Genomic DNA, 21926 nt, shown 5'->3' on the forward strand with positions numbered 1-21926 from the left:
GCCGATTGCCCTGCTTTCTCAGTATGAATCAGGAGGCCTCCCCTGTTGCACCCTCCTCCCGGTATCCCACTTCCCCACTTACCTCAGGGCTTAGGTCTCCATCCTCCAGTGAACCTAGTTTAAAGCCCTCCTCACTAGGTTAGCAAGCCCGCTTCCAAAGATGCTCTTCCCTCTCTTCGTTAGGTAGATCCCATCTCTTCCTAGCAATCCTCCTTCCTGGAACAACATCCCTTGGTCGAAGAATCCAAAGCCCTCTCTCCGACACCACCTGCGTAACCACGCATTTACCTCCACAATTCGATGGTCCCTACCTGGGCCTTTTCCTTCAACAGGGAGGATGGACGAGAACACGACTTGTGCCTCAAACTCCTTTATCCTTCTTCCCAGAGCCACATAGTCTGCAGTGACCCACTGAAGGCCCACGTGGAGAAGTAGGAAGGGCTAGCGGTCTGAGGGCTTGATCAGTCTCGGCAAATGCTCCAACACATCCTGAATTCTAGCTCCAGGCAAGCAGCACACTTCTCGAGTTTCCCAATCTGGATGGCAGATGGATGACTCCGTCCCACTTAGGAGGGAGTCCCCGACCACCACCACCCATCTCCTCCTCTTGGGAGTGGTGGTCATGGAACCCCCATCCCTAGGACAATGCATCCCATGCCTTCTGGTCGATGGGGTCTCCTTCTGATCCCTTCCCTCAGATACTCTTCCAAACCATTCTCCACTGCAGTACCTGTGCAGAGAGCCTGAAAACAATTTTGCACCTCTATCTGTGTTGGGGGGCACATAGGTTCTCCTCTTTCTTCTTCTGGAGGTCACATGCTGCCAATTTTCTTCCCCGTTCTGCACTTCCCTCTCTGATTCTTCAGCATGCTGGGCCTGCAGTACCAAATGCTGACTTCCATCCAGAAAGTCTTCATTTTCTCTGGTGCAACGCAGAGTTGATACCTGGGTCTCTAGTCCTTTAACCTTCTCTTCCAATACAGAGACCAGCTTGCGCTTTGTACAGACGAAGTCACTTCTACCCTCTGGGAGAAAGACCAACGTGGCACATCCTGTGCAGGTCACAACAGCTGATGGCTCACTATCCCTATTGTCTTCCTTCTAAGAGCGTCTTCAGATGTTGTATTTACTGCTCACAGAAGCCTGAAAGGCAAAAACTCTGTGGGAACTCCCCTCAGGCAAACTCCCAGGCTAACTCCTTCCAGTCAACCACTCAAGGCCCACCTGGAACAAAGCACTCCCAATTCACACTTTTCAAACCAACAACCACCCAGTCAAATAGTCACCCTGTTGGAGCAGGCCATAAGGCTCGCTTCAGCACCGCAGCCTTGCCTGATCGGCAGTCGCATTCGGAGCCAGCAAGCGATGCCGCCCCGCACTCGGGCATTGATGTTTCCCACAAGAGGAAGAGGGGTCGTTATCCCTCCTCTGGTACGGTGAGGAAAAGGTCCCGTAAAATGAGCTGGGACCATTCCAGGGCTCGGGAAGACTCCTCTTCCTCTTTCTCGAGGAGCGCTGACCGGCACCGTACTCCCTCTGGCACACAGGATGGAGCAGGTCTGTCTAACAGCTCCCCAGTACCATGCCGAGAGCCCCTACCATCAACTCCAGTTCCTCCACCCCACTCATGAGGCATCCATTGAGTCCGGTACCAATTAACGTCAGCACCAGCACTGACTGTCTCCATGCCAATAGCTACCTGGTGGCATCTGACCTGCTTTGCCTCTCAGTCCTGGATTCTCCACTTGTTCCGGAGTTCTCTGATGCCATGGTTTCTACCGCCTCATCCCAACTCTGCCCGTGGCGCGTCACAGAGCCGCCAGGTTCATCAGCACCAGAGCTCGCACCACCCAGGCCTCAGACTGTGGAGCATCTTTGGTACGCCCTTAGCCTAGGTACCAGCACCTCTTCTGGTACCATGTGGGAGTGTGCCTCACTCAGGGCCACTGGTACCAATCCCCCGTTCCTCTTCAGCACCGATGCTGCCCCCGTATGGGGCTTCAGATGTCTGACTGTTTGTTTTCCCTGTCAACGCTGGCTCCCCTGTTGTCACTAGAGACCCTCTGTGACTCCTCAATATCCAGGTCAGGGTCATCTTCTCCCTCGTCATCAAACAGGCACCAGAGATTGCCTGCGGATCACCATTGGTACCGAGATTGGCATCTGTACCGCAGTCAAGACGGGGCTCTTGGCCTAGTGCCTACTGGCCACCAATGCTTTATCCAGACGCCCAGTGGCCTCTTTAGACTCCTTGGGACGTTCCTCAGTCCCTAAGGTCCCGCTCTTTGACGCGCTCCAGAGTGAGATCACCAGTCCCAATGGTGGCTCCCTCGGTCAAACCATCTCAGCGGCCGGTGACTGCTGAGCCCATCCTCCTGGACTCGGGTTATTCCAACCAGATCTTACGGCGCCAGAACAGGACCTGTTGCTGATGCAGTGAACTGCCTTGGACGACTCTCCCCTGCCGGAATCTTCCCCTCCCTCAGGACCCAAGGACTTTCAGGTGTATCAGGACCTCCGGAGGCAGATGGGTGCCACCTCGGGCAGGCTTCCCTCAGGAGAATACGCATAAGCTGCTGTCTGATGGCCAGGTTTTATTTTCAGAAAAGAAGACGAAACCCTGCACTCTTTTAAAGACCCCCCCGCCCCCCGAGCTACTTTACGTTCTTTGGGAGTATACACTCCGGCCATGAAGCGATGCCACTGTGGCGGTCAGTAGCTGCAGCAGCCGTGTCTTCTACTTAGGTGACTCCCGAGCGGCATGCATGGGAGGTAGAGCTCGGAGTCTGTTTAAACAAGGGCTGCAGGATTGCCTTCCCCAAGTTTGCATCTGATTTGGGCGCAGCAGTGATTGGTAGATGCATGCCCAGAGGACCAAGTGGCAGCCCTGCCAATGTCCAATATTGGGATGTCACTTAAAAATGTCATCTACTCAAAGAAGTAAAAACACTCACCTACCTGTACCTGTTGTTCTTCGAGGTGTGATGCGGACATGTATTCCACAGCCCACCCTCCATCCCCTCTGCATCGGAGTCTGTGCTTATGACATTTGGTGCAAAGGAACTGAGAGGGTCAGGGTGGTGCTGGCCTTCTGTGGCCAGGGGAGGGGCTGAGCGCTGCCCCGTGGGTACTGCGAGGCAAAGTTCTCCAACTCCAGTGCTCTGGGAACGCACACATCTAAGTAGCAGACACATCTGCATCACATCTCAAAGAACAACAGTTACGAGTAGAGACTAACAAATTTATTTGAGCATCAGCTTTCGTGAGCTACAGCTCACTTCATCGGATGCAAGCTTATGCTCAAATAAATTTGTTAGTCTCTAAGGTGCCACAAGTCCTCCTTTTCTTTTTGCGAATACAGACTAACCCGGCTGCTACTCTGTAACCAGTTACAAGTAGGTAACCATCTTTTCCCCGCACTGGTATTCCGGAGCAACAAATTCCACTAATTAAATACGCACACTGTGTGAAATACTACTGCATTTTATCCATTTTAAATGTGCTCTTTGTTCTTGGAATGGGGTGGCTGGGCGCACGCTTCTCAGCATGACTCATCGTTCTGTCCTGTCACACGTCTTATCTCTTTTACTAAAGTAAGGAGTCCTAGGTAAATTTCATGGAAGCTGAAAGTGTGTTTCTTGACAAGAATGCGAGGAATCCACCAGTGTCCTTTCGATTTAGATAAACAGAACCAGATTCTGATCTCAATCTGGTGTAAATGAGCAGTAATTCCTGGTGTGAAACCAGTGGGAGAGAAGAATCCAACCATAAAGCCTGTATGTGTCTCATTGTAATCCACTGTAGAACCTGAAATACCGTTTCTAGTTGAACTTGCTTCACTAAGAATTTTGACAGGTTTCAGAGTAGCAGCCGTGTTCGTCTGTATTCGCAAAAAGAAAAGGAGGACTTGTGGCACCTTAGAGACTAACCAATTTATTTGAGCATAAGCTGCTGTAGCTCATGAAAGCTTATGCTCAAATAAATTGGTTAGTCTCTAAGGTGCCACAAGTCCTCCTTTTCTTTTTAAGAATTTTGAGCAGACCGCTGTGCTCCTGTTGTAACATGCTGTTGATCTTTCTCTGATTGACCTTTCTGACCTTTTCCCTCTAGTCCTCTGGAAATGTCTGGCTCACACACGAGGAGATGGAGAACATGGCAACTTCCACCAAAACGGTTAGTTTCTTGTCTAATCCCGTCTCCCATCTGAACAGCATGTCAGTTACCAAGCTGAAGGTGTGTTTGTGCTGAAATCTCAGTCCAGTTGAATGGAAAGGGATCTGTATCTCATGTAGTCATAGCAAGGTGCCTTTTGGAAAATGGTTTGTGCATGCTTAGAAGCTGCTTTTCAGCTTTTAATAATTTGGCAGTTTCTACAGCTGCTTTTTTATTCCCCCAAATAAGAAATATTTTCTCCTTTTTCAAGGTCCTGTTGGTTTTGCTGAGACCATGATGACTGTGTCTCTCTGTCCACCTGTAGTAAAAAAGAAAAAGACCCACTGAACTCAAGAAGGTTCAGAGAAACCAGCCCAGAATGTGAAATCCTGACACCCTCCCCCACCCCTGTCCCCAAAGTCATGGGCCAAACTTCCATTTATTTCAATGGGGCCAGGACTTTAGGGGTCTCAGTCTCTTTCTTAGTGGCCAGGTGTCCACATCACAAAACCTGCCGTCACAAGGGATGTTAATCGGCCTGCGTTGGCCCTGCAGGTGTTGAGTGTGGGTCACTGGCATAGTGTCCAGGTCAGGGATGGCGCAAGCTGGCCCGGTGATGCGGTGGAAGTTTGCACTGCCGCTGTCTGACTTGTGTCTGTTCTTTGGGAAATGGAGGCGCTCAGCCTGGCATCTCTGCCCAGTGCTACACCCGCTTCTCACAACGAGCGTGTGCTCTAGAGGCGTCTATGTCAGGCTCCAAGCCCGAAGTAAACGCTGGGGAGAACAGGACTCCTGGAGCGTAGCAGCATTGTGGATGGTATCCAGGGTGAAAACCTGGCCCCATCGAAGCCAGTGGCAAAAATCCCTTTGATTCATGCAGGATCAGGATTGCACCAGGGCTCACTTGCAGTCTAGCTGAGAGACACATGTTCCTGAGTTGCATATGAAGTGAGCACTCCCATTTCCTGTCTGGCTGAGTCAGAGTCAGGACTCTCGCAAAGGACCCTGAGTCTCTCTAGTACCTTTCCTCTGACCGCAATGTATCACCTTTCAGATCTGTGTTCTGTTCTATTCATGTTCGAAGGGCGCGATCCCCCCGGGGCAGAGGTACTGACTTTACCTGTTGTTTTTGTTGACATGCTACATGTGTTACAATTAGGACACAGAGGAGGGCAGCTGGGCACAGGTGAGACCTCCATGTCATCTCTTTCCATGTCCGTTAGCTAGGCGAACTGGGGTCAGGAGCAGGGCCGCCGCCCAGAGAATCTCTCTCAACCCTCTTGCGAATTGAACGCCCTAGTGACACTGTGTGTGTCCAATCACATCACTCCGTTTCCACTCCCTCGGACAATGATTCAGCATTTAGTCCCGCCCTTTTGCCCCTTAAATCCTGCCCCCAAAGGGACGTCACTGGAAGGTCGGTGAAGGCAGCACAGAGAATGCTCACAGGCAGGGGAAAAACCCTTCTTCTTTTCTCTTGTGGTTTGTTGACTCCTCCTTTGTATCATTGTATAGCGGGGATAGTGTTCCCGGAGCTGGAGCTTCATCTCTTAGCTCTCACCAACCAATAACATGTATTAACCCGTACGCTCCCGCACCAGGAACATGGCCTTTTCGTTGCTGGTTGCGGTGGAATGCCATGTTTCTTTTGACTCCCGTTTTAGATGTCCCAGGAACTAACACAGCACACCATTTCTGGGTTTGTGTACTGCAGGTGACAGACTAGGCTGAGATTTGGCATGTCAGGGCAGGGGCCTTCGCCATTTCCAAGGCATGAAAAATACATGGCTAAAAGCGCTGTGTGACTGTGTTAACTCTCAGCCCTGGGTTCCCTGCTGCCTGGAAATGGTTTTCTAAAATTGGGGACCCATTTCTAGTAAAAATGCTTGTGATCTCATCTCCCCATACATGGCATGCCCTGTGGTCACCGGTCATCGTCCATCCACTCCATAGTCTGTTAGTAAAGCTGGCAAATGACTGGATGAATGAATGAGCTGGTTGGGCCCAAACCATTCCCCTAATCCCAGCTTCTGGGGAGCTCTGATTTTGAGAGCAGATCTGGATTCCAGTTCTGATCATCTGGGCACCTCTAGAGCATGTTAGCCAGGACTTTCCTTCCCGGGACTTGGTAAAAACCATAGGGCAGGCAGCGTAGCAGTGTTCCAGCAGCGATGCAACCCCTCCTCTCTCCCCACCGCCCTTAGTAACCTAGCCCCTCGCCTGTTCTGTTTGATCAGCCATGCCTGTCAAATGCGTCACTGGCTTTGTAGCTAAAGACAAGACATCTCTGTTCTGTTCGGCGCGTGACTGTCCTTTCCAGGAGAAAAGAGTAAAGCCCTCCATTAGCAACAGTAATAAAGATCCTGAGAACAGCTGCAGTGCTGCACATCTGGCAGCATTGGCTAACCCCCTCATTCCCCCGGGAGGGAAGGAAATATCCATTTATAGAGGGGTGGGGGCAGGGAATGAAGAAATACTGAAGTGATGCCAAGCAAATTGCCTTTCCTGGTAGGAAGACGACACTGCCCCCACTCCCGGTATTGGAACAGGGTCTGTTTTAGGGATACGTAGAGGTGGGAGAGTGCTTCCTGCCAAGGATTAAAAAACAGGGGTTGATAAACCACGTGTAGCCCTCCAGGGTCTACCCACCCATGTGAGTCCTGCTCACTTGCTGATGTGGTCGGAGTTAACGATAGTATCATTTGGGCCTGATCCTTGATTGCCCTGCGCCTGGTGCAAAGTGGGTGCTGAACTGCTGTGCGGATGGGGTGGCATTTTAAACTGACTTGAGACTGGTGTCAGTAACCGCACCAGGGGGCAGGGCAGTGGAGCAGGAGGCCCTTTCTCTCCTCCTTCCTGATTTACATTTAACTGTCTACATTTCTGCCTTACTTCCAGAAGTGGGGCTTAAACCGGAGAAGTGCTGAGCAGTCCCCGGGCATCGGAGAATGCTGAGCCGCTGAGCTTTTCTCAGCAAATGTTCTACGAATTGCCCTGTTACCAGCATAACATTTACGTTATGAAATTTAAGTAGCAAAATATTGAGAGGGGAAAATTTTTGGCCCCTGGTTTTAATTTTGATTTATAGAACATCATTCATCCAACCATTGCAAAATGCCTTGCAAAAGTTAATTAAGCCTCACAACGTCTGTGTGAGATACTGTAGGCAAGTATCCAACTGGTTACACTTAATAAGAACAATGTAGCCCATGCCCACGCAACATGGCGCTTTGTCGCCATTTAGTGGTGGCTGGGGCATATATAGAGGTTGAAGAGTTTGCTGCAGCTAGAATTAGTCGGGAATTTTTCGACAAAGTATTTTTTTAATCCAAAAATGCCATTTTATCAAAACCTAACTGTTTGCAGGAAAGGGTGGATGTCACTGAATTTCCTGTTCTGAAAAATTAATTGGAAAAAAAAAGTTTTGAAATTGCTGGAACGTCTCGTTTTGACTTTTTAGAGAGGCACAAGTGCCATTTTTGTTTTGAAATTTAAGTTAATTTAAGGTTTAAAAAGTAAAAAAAAAAATTAAACAGGTCAAAATTGAAACAAAATGTTTTGAGTTTATCAGAACAAAGCGTTCAATAGACTCGATCTAAAAATATTTTTGGATTTTTCAGTTTGTGGAAGTTTTCAAGACTTTAAATTTTTTGTCCCAGTTTGAGAGAGAGAATTTTCAGAGTCTCATGGGAAAGCCATTTCCTGCCCAACGCTAGCTTCAGCCTTGGCTAACAGAGCTGGGTCCCTTAGCTCAGACAAGGGAGGGTCATGCCTTGGGATCCAAGGGTCCCTTCTTCCATCAATCCATCCAGGGTTGGGGCATTATAAATATAACACCTAGCTTTTATACTGGCTTTTCATCTGTATTTCTCTAATCTGTGACATGTCTGCTCAGACAGAGAAGCACTGACTCAAGTTATTAACTTATCAAAACACAATTTATTAGTAATTGGACAGACATTTGCGAAAGCAAAATTCCCAGTAAAACCAATTCAGCTGAAAATCACCCAACTTCTTCTAAATGCAAGAGCTTTGGAAAAAACATCTTGCACCAACATGTCCTAAAGTGCCACCATTGAGTCCCCTGGAAAGTTGTGTCTGCAGGGCTGCTGAGAGCCGGCATGTATGCACGCTTTTCCCTTTGCTTTCACAGACGCTGGCCTATGGGGACATGAACCATGAATGGATTGGGAATGAATGGCTGCCTAGTCTGGGGCTCCCGCAGTATCGCAGCTACTTCATGGAGTGTCTCGTTGATGCTCGGATGCTGGACCACCTGACTAAGAAAGATCTCAGAGTGCACCTAAAGATGGTCGACAGCTTCCATCGGTGAGCTGGTCTTCCTTGGAAGGTGTCAAGAGTATTAAGTCCCTTCCTGAGCAGTAAAGGAGAAGGCCTGTTGTCGGTCTTGTGATTTCAAGGGTTCCTAAGTGGGATTCTCCACAGATTTTAGCCAGACCCAGCTGGTGTGGCTGACCATGCTCAGACACCGGCTTTGGAGGAAGAGTTATTCAGGTTCAAACTGGATGGTCTGGAACAACTTAGAAAGGCTGATGTTCTCCTTCATGAAATTCCCTGTGCAGATCCCCAGTGTAGGTGGTTGTGTGGCACAGAACCATTCAATCCAGGTCAACCACAAGGGGTGGAGCAATTTCTGACCCAGGAGTAGAACATCCGAAAGCACAAAGGTAAAAGGCCTCCCCTGCTCATCTGTCTGTCCCGCCCTTTGTTCACCTTCTGGAGCAGTCATGGAAGCAGCTCATCCATTTCTCTGACGTTGCATTGGAGGGGCGGGGGGTGTAAGAACACTGGGGTCATGGTTGGGGTCGTTAGTGTCAGCTGTCGAGTGAACTAGAGTTTGCCATCACTGCTGCAATGGGATCAGCTTGCAGGCCACATGAGAGGAGATCCAGAAGCCCTGGAGGGTTGAGAGGCTTTGTGAGACAGCCAGTTGTCCATAATGGATCATTGCATCCAGTGCCCAAGGGGCCTCAGTGAAGGCCTCTCTTCTGGTGGCTGGTGCATCTTTTGCTCTCCAGGTAACGAGTGAATGTGGTGCCCTCAAATCGGCTCCCTTCTCCCAACCCACAGCCCTTTGCAGAGCCAGGCAATCCCCTCAGGGGATCCACCTCCCCAAAGCCCCTGAGTCATGAGAAGCTAACTTGAATCTGAATCTGCAGCCCATGGATCCATCAGCAGATGGCTCCATCCTGGAGGTGTAGAGTCTAGCACCATGAGGTGTCAAGGCCTCAGCCAGCTGTGGGGAAACAGTAAAAGCAAAGCAGGCTCTTGAGTGGAGCTGAGGCAAAGAGCCAGGACTAGACAGGCACAGCTGGTCTCTGCTCCCCAGGAGGGGATCCAGGTCGAGCACAAACCTGGACAGCTTCCTTCCTCTGCTCCCATCTCTTGGTGAAGCACTATTTAAGGGATGGTCACACTTGCACTGTGAACCCTTGAGGTTAAATGCAGGTCCAGGTCCCTGGGCTCAGCCAGGTGATGCCTGGCACAGTCTGGGAGGAGGGTTGAAGGGGGCTGACTGTGAGGCCATTGGACAGCAAGCCAGTACCAAGGGGCAGCTCGGAACAGCGCCGGAGCCGGAGTCCCAGTGCCAAAAGGACTGACTGCTTGTTGTCCCCTGGGAACAGCTGCCAGTGTCTGTCCCTAGCAAGTGTGAGGCTGCCATTTCGAGCTGGACGTGCTTCTCTCGATTCTGGAACCCAGCCAGCTCCCAGAGGGCCGTCTCCATATTTCTGTTTGGTTTGTGCTCCTTGGCGTCCCCCTGGAGGTTGCTTCTTCGGGCGGGGATCTGCAGGGGGTTTCTCCAGACACAGAAGAGATTCCTGGATCTTTTGGCTTTACATCCACATGACCCCTCCCTCCCTCTCGTCGGAGCCTTTGCAGAGATCTCAGTGGGGCAGGGAGCCTTTCAGACCTGGGGTTTGGACCGCTCCGATCCCTATACAGTGCACACGTGTATAGACGACTTGCAGCTGCTCTGTAGCTCACCAGCCAATGCCGGTCCCTCCTCCTGTTTGGAGCTGCAGAAAATCCTAGCTCCTGGGAGGTGATCTTCCGACTCCTACCCAATCACGCTTCTGAGTCCCCCGCCCCGTTCCAGCATCCCTCCCTGCCTCACAAAGTCAGACGGAGCGTGACGGCCAGCGCATCGCGAAGAATGCAGCCCGTTTCCTTTACAAAGACACCGCTGAAATGAAGCCTCTGTTCAGCTCAAGGGGGGACTGCATCCCGCTGCAGCTGTTCCTTCAGCCCAGGAGGTCAGTGATTTCACTGAGGGAAGCAGGGGGACTCCCAGCCTGGAATGGCTTCCCAGATCTGTCCCCTCGTCTGTGCGGTGCGCCCTGCTTTGCTTTGCAAGCCGCACTCCACTCTGCGTGGATCTGCAGCTGCCAGACCTTCCTGTGGCATTCCTCCCTCTGCCCTCCCCGGGCACGTCACCAGGGGGTTGCTACCGTGGGCAGAGCGCCGGTGCCCGGGGAGCCGGAGAAGAGCTCCAGGGCCTTGCACCTGGACGTAAGAGGTTGCATATGGGTCCCGAAGGCTTCACTGGGGACCTGCAGCTGGGGTGCCCTGGCAGGAGCTTAACCACAAGTGTGTTGGGAGTGGGACGCACAGGGCGCATCCCCCCCCGCCCCCCCACGTGGGGGCTGTCACAGTGCAGGCCTGGCTCCCTTCGTGCACCGCTGAGGGCGAGGAGGAGGCAAGGCCATGACCTCCCCTCCCTAACGCCAGCCTGTTATGGCATGTGGGGGCAGGACAGTGGGCTGCACCCCTGACGGTGTGTCACAAGGGGCGTGCTCCCCGACCCATTGAGGCACTGCGGGAGGAATTCTTGCTCTCTGGGGCTGCGTTCCCCCTGGTCGGCCCCCTGGGGTGCAGCTCTGCGGTGCGCTGACTGAGAGATGGGTCGCGTCCCCTGCTCCCAGGAATGGAAGTTGGGTGCATGGTGGGTCTTCAGAAAGTCCCACCGCAACTTCCTCAGCAAGGACAGTATGACATCTCTTGATCCTTGCCAGGGACTGGAGTGCAGGTTCCTGGGTCCTGTGCAGCATCAGGACTGATCGCAGAGCTCCCTGGCACTTCCAGAACCCCCACTCCAGCTAGCAACCCGGAAGCCCGAGGCTATCGAATTCCCGGGCAAGAGAGTTCTGACCTGTCAAAGGGCTGGGGGTCTGTGAGTTTGGATCCATGCCCTCCCATGTAGGTAGAAGGTGGAGGCTGAATGCCCCAGTACAGCTGATAGTGCATATGAATACAGGACTGAATGGCACAGACACATCCCAGCCTAGGGACAGCAAACCCCTAGGCCCAGATCCAAAGTATTTAGGTTCCTAAGTGCCATTAAAATCAATGGCTGTTAGGTGCCTAAATACCTTTGAGGATCTGGGCGCTAGAGCTGGTCCTGTCAAGTACCAGGGACTCTGGCAGGTGAGCTAGCTGGAAGGGTTTCTCTCAGTGCTGATGTCTTTGACCTTCTCCACTATGGTGTTCTTGGGTTGAGAGTTTCCCTCTAGGGAGTGTCAATAATCAGACTCAACCGTTTCTCAGAGCATCCCTCCGCTGAGTTGTGAACCTTGCTGAGAAGCAAACGCCTCCCTCTCTTGTCTTAGTGTATCCTATCCCGAGCGTTGAGTGATGTGTTGTGTTTTCCCAGCACCAGCCTACAGTATGGCATCATGTGCCTGAAGAGGTTAAATTATGACCGCAAGGAGCTTCAGAGGAGGCGAGAGGAAAGCCAGCACGAAATCAAAGGTCAGTAACCATTTAAAAGAGCTGCTTGCATCTCAGGGGAAATGACAGCAGAAGAGGCCCCGCCGCCTTCTATTTCCATTCCTTCGTTTTTTAATACAAAAGGCAACACTTCCCAACCAATGTCATACAGTCACTAACCCTTCCCCCCTCTAAATATAGAGGAAATTGGCTTCTCACATATTCATGGAGTAGCTGCAGGCAAATTGTGACTTATTAATAAGTTCTGCTCGCTACAGAATACTTGCTTGGAAGCAAAGTCATTTCTACCGGCTCCTTCTCGGTCCCCTTTGAAGTCTTGATCCTGTTTGTCAGATCACGTTCGTTTGAACCAACACGGGATTCTGACGGCAGGCGGGAGACGAATGGCAAGAGCAGAGAAGCCCTGAGGATCTAAAGAGCCCCCACTAGCAGCTCTATTGCAATTGGACTCAAATGAAGAATTGGTTGAACTTAACTGGAGAGCCCACTTGATGACAGCATTTGACTTAAAGACTGTCTGCCTCGACAGTGAATTTAGTTTCCACAGGGAACTGGAGGTTTCTGTGTCAAGTGGGTCGGTATTTTCAACTCTCTTGAACAGAACTGGGAAAATTAAACTATTGTGATCACCACTGAGAGATCTCAAGTAGGGAATATAAAATGCACCAATATTCCTGCTTGCATCAGCGGATCTACCCAGGCTTATAGATAGCTATCTTTGCTTGGCAAGGTAAATATATCATTTAAACAAACAAAAAAAGGGTGAAATCCTGACCCTGTTGAAGTCGGGGTTGGGACGGGGAAGTTGCCAGGTTTTCAGCCAGAGAACTTGACTCTCTGAGTAGCATTGTTTCTAATCGGAGTGGGGTTTCCAACTCCTCCCCGAGCATCTGCACCTCTCTGCTTTCACTGCTAAAGACAGCGGGCTGGAATTGTACAGGGAGGTCACAGTACACCAGGTGCAGAGAATCATAGAAGATTAGGGTTGGAAGAGACCTCAGGAGGTCACCTAGTCCAACCCCCTGCTCAAAGCAGAACCAATCCCCAACTAAATCAGCCCAGCCAGGGCTTTGTCAAGCCTGACTTTACAAACCTCTAAGGTGGAGATTCCACCACCTCCCGAGGTAACGCATTCCAGTGCTTCACCATGTCACATGGCAATGTCAGAGGGAGAGAAATCTGGTCACTGCAGCCTCTTGGTGATAGCAGACGGTCTCACCGCTGCCTTGTGATGCAAGACCCAAAGACACATACAATGTGTTCATCCTGTCTCCAGCAGAGGTAGATGGGGAGTAGAGAGGGGTAATTAAATGGGCAAGATGCAGAGAGACAGCGTCAGGGCAGCTCCTCCAGGGACCAGGATCTTGTGGGGGGAGATGGAGGGATGCAAGAAGCCTGTGGTATGTGCAATAGGATTGGCCGGCAGAACCTACAGGGTGTGCACCCTCCTAGTATAAGTGTCTATTGCTTAGGTTCTCTCTTTATCTATCCTCCCTTATCAGGATAACAGCAGTAAAGGTCCCAGGAGTGATCCACTCCATTTCCTTCCTGGTTTGGATTTTTTTTTGTAAACGTCAGTGAGAATACGATCACAGCACCTGAGCTGCTGCTGGTCAACGGGCAGGAGGGATAGTGGCCCCAGGGCCAGGCCTAGCCAAATCCCTTCGTTTGGTCTGAGAAGACAGGTATTCAGCTTCCTCTGTAGCTCCTGGCAATGTGGCTACTCCAATAAGCTGTGAGGAAATATATATATACACCGGCAACACACTGTGTACTGTCATATTGTCACCCTGCCGTGGGGACGGGCAGGGATCAAGGCTCAGCAGGGATCAAGAGATTCCTGAAAATTGATCTAACTCAAGGTTTGGTGTGTACTGAATGTCTGACCCTGCTGTCTTCCAGATGTTTTGGTCTGGACCAATGATCAGGTCATTCACTGGATCCAGTCCATTGGGCTTAGGGAGTATGCAAATAACCTCATCGAGAGTGGAGTCCATGGAGCACTCCTAGCTTTGGATGAAAATTTTGACCATAATAGTCTGGCACTTGTACTACAAATACCCACGCAGAATACCCAGGTAAGGAGAACATCTCCACCCTGGGCTTGCCAGAGATTATTGCATATTATCGGTCTGTCTGTCTGTCTCCATCCTCTCATCCACTTAAGTATTTCTAAGGCATCCATCTCCTTGGTACCGAGGTGCTGGTGTGTACTCCTTGGGGTTTCACAGAACATGAAGAGAGAGTCATCCAAATGACTCTGCCTTGAAAATGCAATGGTTTTCCTCCTGACTGGACTCTGCCATTCCCATTGATACTGGAGGGTTTGATATTGTTTTCACCGTGTCAAGGATCTGTTTTAGAGTAGCAAGATCCAGCCAGCCAGCTTCAGCTCTGTGTGTCACATGGCAGCCCAGCAGCGTTTGGAGGGACCTGTCCTTTCCTCACAGCTGCTGCACTGGAAGTTGGACACTTGGATCTGTCCGAGCGCATGGCGACCCTGTGTTAGTGTCAGTCATTCCCCAGGGACAGGGTGTTACTGTTACTCATTTGATCTTATTTTCAGGCACGGCAGGTGATGGAGAGAGAATTCAACAATCTGCTTGCCTTGGGCACGGACAGAAGGCTGGACGATGTGAGTACAAAGTACTATCTTGTGACTGAGTCGTGCTGGGGATTTGAAAAGATGTGGGTCCCTTCTGTAGGATGAGAAATAGACAACACGGCAGCGGGTTGGAGGGGAGATGACAGCTAGGTTGCCCTTGTAAGAATTGATTTTGTCACCCCCTACGGGAGAGGACTTCAATGCTCAAACCCCTGCACGGCCTGAACTACCTTGGTTACACTCTGGGGGGGTATGCTGGTCAAGGAAATGGATATACAGAGCCATGGGCATGGATGGCTGCTCACAAGCAGCGGGGAGGATCCATTTCTGCCCTAGGAAAACTGGCATGTTTTGTAAGGTACCAAGGCTCTGGCATTATTTCTGTAGGCGCAGGTGTCAGCATCAGCCGCACCTTGGCTCTTCTCTTTGTTAAAGGGAACAGGCTCACCAACTAGCAAGGGTACAGGTTGTGGGGTCAGCCCTCTAGGGAAAGGGGGGGAGCAGTAAGACTTGAATAATTTTAGCCTGTACTAGCCATAGCCCTGCGCTGTTGGGGACGGTCTGGCATTGAGGAATAGACTTGATGGAATCTAATGGGTCTTTTTGACATTCATTTTCTGTGGGCCAAATCCCAAGAGGCGCGGGGCAGCTCTTAGTGACTACGCTGGCTCTCCTCTGATTTTAGAGCAGAATTAGCTTTAGTGTTATCTGTTACTGGCCATCTAAGGCTGGTAGGAGCCAGGTGCAGAAGCTGGCTAACAAGGGGCTCAGCTGTAAGTGTGTTTTTGATCTGTAATTTGAAGAGGTTTCCACGCTGTGTCTGCCCGTTCGCTCCCTGACGTGTAACTTTGTACCTATTGTGAGTCACTGTCCCAGCTGGTTCATGTACCGTGATCAGTGTATGATTCTGTCAATAAATACAAACCTGTGTTCAAAGAATGTGCAAGGTCTCTTTAAATGCTGCAGGTCTGGTGACGTTCTGGGGCAGCGGCAGTCGCTCTGAAGATCTCTCTAACATGCAATGACACACATTTCTACTGGGGGTGGGAGGGGACCAAGAACTAGTTAGACGTCAGCGACACAGTGCTGGGGATTTTGTTTCCATCCTGTGCCCGGCGTCACGCAGCACCAGCCGCTCTCCAGGCCAGGCTGAGCGTTGTACTCGGGCACAGGGCATCACCGCACTACCAGTGCTGCCTGAATTCTCCGTGCTCGGGATGGGACCGGAGGCTGGTGACCGAGTGGGGCACTTTCCGAGTTCAGAAGTTCGAGCCATCAAGCCTCGTGGCGCGTGACGAAATCCCACCAAGTCTGTCAGCCACTCACTGCCTGCACGGTGTCCCTTTCTATCCGCCGGTAGGCTAGGGTGATGCATCATAACGCTTTGCACGTCCGCTAACGCGTTCGATTTTCAGGACGTTAATTACTGCTCATAACATTTGAGAGAGGCAGGCGGGTCACTGTCGTTATCACAGGCATGCAGCCCCTGGGTCTCTTTGCACTTTCTCTTTCTGTTCTTGGCAGTGAGGGCCAGATTTTCCAAAGATCTCAGCACCCAACATGCCCCCCTCCCCCTCCCACCCCTTGCTGAGCCCTTTTGAAAATCTGACTGCTTATTTAGGTGCCTCAATGGGAGAGAGACTGTCCTAAAAATTTTGGTCTCGGCCTCCTCTGCTTTAATCAGTGATGAAAAAGCAAAGCAGCAGCTTTCAAGCAGTGGCTCAGGTGTAACCCAGAGACATCCAGTATGGACTGGCCTGATCAGCCTATCTGCTGCCTCAGGGCAGGCGAGGATGTAGCTGGATGCGGAGTCTGTTTGAGAAGATCTCACAGTCTGCAAGAGCTGGCTGGTCCTGTGGGGTTGGCTCATCCTTGCATCTCGCTGCTTCCATCAGGGTGTGTGCCCTGCATTGCAGTGAAGACAATTGAAAGCGCAGGAGTTCTTTGCCAGCACGGCTCATCGAGCCAGCATTCGCTGCAGAGATGTTATGGAATCCCGAATGGCAGCGGGGATGGGAACAGGCAATTGCAAATGGGAGGGAGGTGGCCGTGAGACTGTCTCCTCAAAGAGGTGATTTCCACCCCTTACGGAACAGCCTGAAAATGCCAATCTCTTGGTACACACCAATTGCCAGATGTTTCTCAGGCTCTTACTGAGGGAGCAGCCCTGCCATAGCAAAGTGCTGCCCTTTGGGCAAGAGTTGGCACCATCTCCTTGTAGCAAACACTTGTATTTGGAGCAGTGCAGTTATGTGAATTGGGCATATTCCCCCATGAGAACAATATATGTCCCCACTGGCTTTGGAAGGGATCTAGGTGGGTCTGTCCTTCCCACCAGCAGGGTGGTGGAGTTACAAGGTTCCTAGTAAATTACACAAAGTGGCTGCTTGTTCCCAAGAAACAGCTGGAATATATGGGGTATCCTGCTAGGGATGGGTCAGCTGGAAGTCTTCCTCCACAGAAAGTGAGCCATGCCATGGCCGTGGCAGGAAGGATACGGCACAGCAAGGACTAGGTGGCAGACTTGAGATGTAGTAGCCCCAGCACCTCCACCGCAGGCACCCTCAGTGACTATCCTCATTTATTATTTGTATTATGGTAGCACGTAGGAGCCCCAGCCATGGACCAGAACCCCATTGTGCTAGGCACTGTACAGACACCCAACAAAAAGATAGCCCCTGCCCCACAGAGCTGACAGTCTAAGTAAGTCACAGCCATTTTGCACTGCACCTGTTTGACAGATGACTTCCAAGGTGACCAGGCTTAGCGGCAGCCCAGGGACAATGGGAAATCGTCTATGTATTTACGTAGATTGATATGGAATAAAAAAAGCAGCCATCCCTCCGCTCCGGGAAGATTTCTGGAGGCACAGATGGCCGTCGGGTGCTTAACTCTCAAAGTCAAGGGGAGTTAGGTGTCTAAATGCAATCTGTGCTTTTGAAAATCAGCCCTTCGGTGACCAGGATGTAACTTAAAACCCCAATATGAAAAGCCCACGCCATTATAAACGAACATCCACCATTCTAGCCAGCGACCAGGCACACTGAGAGCTGGAACAAGCCTCTCTCTCTCCAGCAACGCGCCGCCGCACTGGCCCCTCCATTTCACGTGCTCAGGAAAAGGCACACGCTTAGGCACGCTCCGTCCCTGAAGCCGAGATTACAGTTAGCACCAAGGCATGCAGGCCAGGATGGGAGCCCACACTCAGGGGACTTGGTCCCTTCAGGGAACTCGCCTGGCCAGCCCTGCCCTAGAAATGGGCATGGGCCTGTCTGGGCTTTGGGCCTCCACTACCCTGACAGACCAGAGCTGGGTCTGATTTAAGACCGTCAGGTCCCATGTTCTACCTCATTAAGCTGGGAAGGACAAGCCTTACCCGTATGCCAGGAAGCCCTCAAACAGTTTCTGTGATGTCAGGGGCCTGAGCAGCCCCTCTGGAACGGGGTTCCTCAGCTTTGCCCACACAGCATCCTAAAGCCACCTACTTTTGCCTCATGCCATCCCCTTTCCCAGAGCCCTTTATACAAAAACCGGATAATAAGTGCAGGTCCCTCACTGCCAAGGCCAGTCTCTTTACAGAGTAGCTACAGTATGAAGTCATTGCTCAGCTTTGGACAAGTCTTTCGTGCGCCAGCGACCGCCAGTGGAGGAGTGAATCAAAAGCGTGGAAGGGACCAACGTGACACAAACAAGTCAACAGGTGGTTACGATAATTAAATTAGAGCCAGCCAGAAAATTACTTTTTTTTTTTCCCCTGTGGAATATTTCGGTTTTTCGGTGAAAATTTGAATACCGAAATATTTGGATTTGGAAATGCTGCGGTGCCCCATGGGAGTTGTCGCTTGGGTGCCTCATGCATCCGTTCTCCTGTAAAGGCTTGGCTTGTACTACATCTGTCATGGTGCACCACGGTGTCTTCTCAGAGCAAGAAGTGGTGGATCATGGGAGCCTCACCTGGTTGCATCATGGGAGATATAGTCTGCCAGGGAGCCTGGCCCATAGAGCTGAATGGAGACATGAGGCAACTCCACTGCAATTCCCATGAGGCATTGCGGCACCAGAGCCAAATAAAAATGTTTCCGTTTTCAGAGGAATTGTTCCAGTTTTGAGGCGTTGAGTTTTTCAGCTGAAATTCAGATGTTTCCACGGAGAGCAGACACTTGTTGCAAAAAAACCAGTCACCCAGTTTTTCATCAAAAAAACAGTTTTGATGTCAAATTTTTGACCAGGCCTACATCTGTGCTATTTCAAGTTAATTAACTCTTAGTGGCAATCCCAGTGCAGGATGGACAAACCTCCTAGGGCAACGAGACCTGAGAGAAAAGAAGCCCTGGTATCTGGGTAGGTTCTTTGGACAGAAAGGGCCTTGTTGGCGTGGATGCCAGCTGCATAGACCTTTGCCCTTGCACGTTCTTTGTGCCCAGTGCCGCATGAGAGCGTATGAATTCTGTGACACCCATCATTGTACAAGCACATCTGTACTCCCTGATGGAGGGAGATACATGCGAGGGGATGTGAGGGAATGATCACTGGGAGATAAGCCGCTGACTTCCAGACCTGGTTCAGTTGTCTCTCTCTTGTCCATGGCGGTAGCTGCTTGGGAAAGTCAAACCCTCATGAGCTTATAGCGTTAGGGCGTGTCTACATGAGGAAATTGGCTGGCTAGAAGAGGCATTCTGGAATAGCGCCACATGTGGATTCTCTGTTTTGGAATAAAAGGGATTTTATTCCAGGATAATTACTCCACTATGGAAGTACATTAAATTAAACTGAATTAAGGGCTTGCCTACGTGGAAAATTAATTTTTAAAGTGGATTAGTTCAATCACACTAACCCCTATGTGGATGCTCTCATTCAGAATTAAAGTGACCTTAATTCTCTTTCATTTAATTCAGTTCCAAGGCCACTTTAATTCTGAATGAGAGTGTCCACAGAGAGGTTTAATGCTGTTAACTAATGTACTTTTAAAAGTTAATTAGGATTCACTTTCCTGAGTGTCCCTGTTTGTGTAGGCAAGCCCTAAAGCCACTTTTATTCTGCCTGGGAGTGTCCACACGGGCTTGATCATGTTTAAATTCACATGTTTGTTTAATCTGGAATAATTTTCCTTGTAGACAAACCCTTTGTTGTCCAGGAGTCATGGCTGGGCCGGGTTGGTGTCACACGCCGCCACGTGGCAGTTTGTGGCCCTTTCGTTCCGCGTGGCTGAGCCCACGGGGATGGTCGTTCACCTGCCCCATGAGGGGGCCATTCAGTTTGGGCTAGTGACAGGGAAGGGCCAGCCGGCCGGAGAACCTCCCAGGGGGCTGTGAATGGAGGATGCGGGGGAAGCGGGTGCCACTGACGGAAGGGCGGTGGCGGTACCTTAGCTGCATGGCTGAGCCCTCCCCGTCATCTCGTCCGTCCCCCCTGCCATGCTGCAGGGGTGTCTGAGTCCATCTCTGGTGCTGCAGGCAGTGTCTGATCCTCCCCCCCTCAAGCACACACACTGTGCCACCAGCGTGTGTCACCCCGCTCACACACCGCCCCCCCAGCCCCGACTGGTGTGTGAGCCCGCTGTGCCCGGTGCTGCGCGTCTGGCTGTGAAAGGCGTAACCAGCCGTTCCCTTGCAGGGTGAGGACAAGGCCTTCCGGCGAACCCCGTCCTGGAGAAAGCGCTTTCGCCCTCGAGACGTTCACAGCATCGACATGCTCAGCGGCTCGGCCGAGACGCTCCCCGCCGGATTCCGAGCCACCGCCTTGGTGCCCTTGCCGCCTCCCTCAGCCCCGCTGAAGAAAATGCCACCAGAAGGTAGGACATGGGCCCTCCAGCCCCAGCTCCCCAGGGGCTTCTTTGCAGAGCAGACGCCTCTCAAACCAGCATCTGCTGTCCTGGGCGAGCAGTTAGCATCATGCTCTAGTGCCTGATGAGCCAGAAGTCATTGCCCCAGTGATTCTCCAGGGTGAAAGCTGGCCTCCACAATGGAAATCCAGCCCAAGGGAGTCTGAGAGGGGAGCTAGTCGTAGCTGGGCTAAACTTGGAGACTAGCCTGAGATACAGAGAGAATAAATCCTTCAGATCCACGAGAAGTAGGAGGCCCTGGGGCCACGTCCGGGGGAAAAGGGGGTAATCAAGGAGGATGAGGAGATTGCAGAGAAGCGAAGTGATGATTGCACATCTGTACCCACCATGGAGGGTGCTGGGGGGGACACCTCCTAGGCAGTGAATGGGAGGCCGTGCAGTCTCTTCCCTGAGCACCTTAATGAAAGGGCAATGTGGAGGTGAAACACCAAGCTCCCTAGCTGTCTGTCTGTCACAGGTCTGTCACCATAACATCAAAACATAAGTCACCAGGGCCGGACATCCCCAGGAAGCCTGGCTGAGCCACAGAGCTACGATCAAAGCTCTGACGTATCTGTTAGCCCAGCTGCTGTCCGAGGGGGACAGTGCGGCACCTCTCTGTATCCCAGTTTCTGTTCACTCCACGTTGCTGCTATTTCTAGTTTTCAGTTCAGCATCGACGTCCCTGCTGCTGATGCCCAGGTCCCGGGTGGCATCAAGGGCTGTTTGCCGTAGGGCAGTAGCAGGTCCCACAGCATCAGCAGCGTTTCATTGATTCGTAGACACAAAGGTCAGAAAGGACCATTCTGATCATCCACTCTGACCTCCCGCATCACTCAGGCCAGAGAGCTTCCCCCAGGGATTCCAGCATCCAGCCCGTCTATTTCTGGTGACAGAACTGGGAGAGATGGCACCCAAGCCCCGGGGCCCATCCTAACTGTGTTCTCTCCTCTGGATTGCGAAGCTGTGGTCAGCCGGAAGCTTAGAGCAGGCGAGCAATGATCCACTCTCCCCTGGTTACTCTTTGGGGATGGCTAGACTGCAATCACGGGGTGCCACCGCGGCTCCGGTGGACCTACCTGCGCGAGCATTGACCTAGCTAGCTCCAGAACCGGAAGCAGGAAAGCCATGGCTGGCGTCACGGAGCAGCTGGCCCACGCTGCAGCACTCGATCAAAGCTAGCTCAGGCGTGTCTGCTCGAGCTGCCATCGTGTCCTGTGACTGAAGCCTGGACGTACGCTGAGCCCCGCCTCCCAGGCAGGGTGCCCCTGTTTGCCATTCTCAGCTATTCCAAAATCGTGAGTCCCCCCCCCCCCCCCGAAAAGCAGGAGATTGGCCTAAAAAGTCACAAGGTTGAATTAAAAAAAAAAAAAAAAAGAAAAGGCCATTGGGCTCGTTGCCTTTGACGTCTGGTTTCTGAGCTTTGGGCTGCACTCACACACCCAAGCAGAGGCACCAAGTTTGTAATCTTCTGGGGGCGGGAGGGGGGTGTTCTGCCCGCCTGTCCCGCCTAGGCCCCACCCCCGCTCCACTCCCCAATGCCCCGCTCTGCTTCTTCCCACCCCGGCCCCACCTCTTCCCACCCCCACCCCACCTCTT

General features: G+C 51.6%; 1 protein-coding gene across 3 annotated transcripts in view; it reads left to right on the plus strand.

The window, feature by feature from the left end:
* Positions 1-21926, plus strand: part of PPFIA4 (PTPRF interacting protein alpha 4) — a 166783-nt gene that overhangs the window by 139542 nt on the left and 5315 nt on the right. For 2 of the 3 annotated variants that reach the window (XM_074936404.1, XM_074936406.1), the window contains 7 exons: positions 4111-4173; positions 5312-5338; positions 8306-8481; positions 11825-11922; positions 13804-13979; positions 14468-14536; positions 20120-20297. In XM_074936404.1, the coding sequence (XP_074792505.1) occupies positions 4111-4173; positions 5312-5338; positions 8306-8481; positions 11825-11922; positions 13804-13979; positions 14468-14536; positions 20120-20297 (787 nt within the window). The remainder of the gene's footprint in view (positions 1-4110; positions 4174-5311; positions 5339-8305; positions 8482-11824; positions 11923-13803; positions 13980-14467; positions 14537-20119; positions 20298-21926) is intronic. The other variant, XM_074936405.1, reaches the window with a different exon arrangement.

The sequence above is a fragment of the Natator depressus genome, chromosome 21, assembly GCF_965152275.1.
Source record: "Natator depressus isolate rNatDep1 chromosome 21, rNatDep2.hap1, whole genome shotgun sequence".
Lineage (NCBI taxonomy): Eukaryota > Metazoa > Chordata > Testudines > Cheloniidae > Natator > Natator depressus.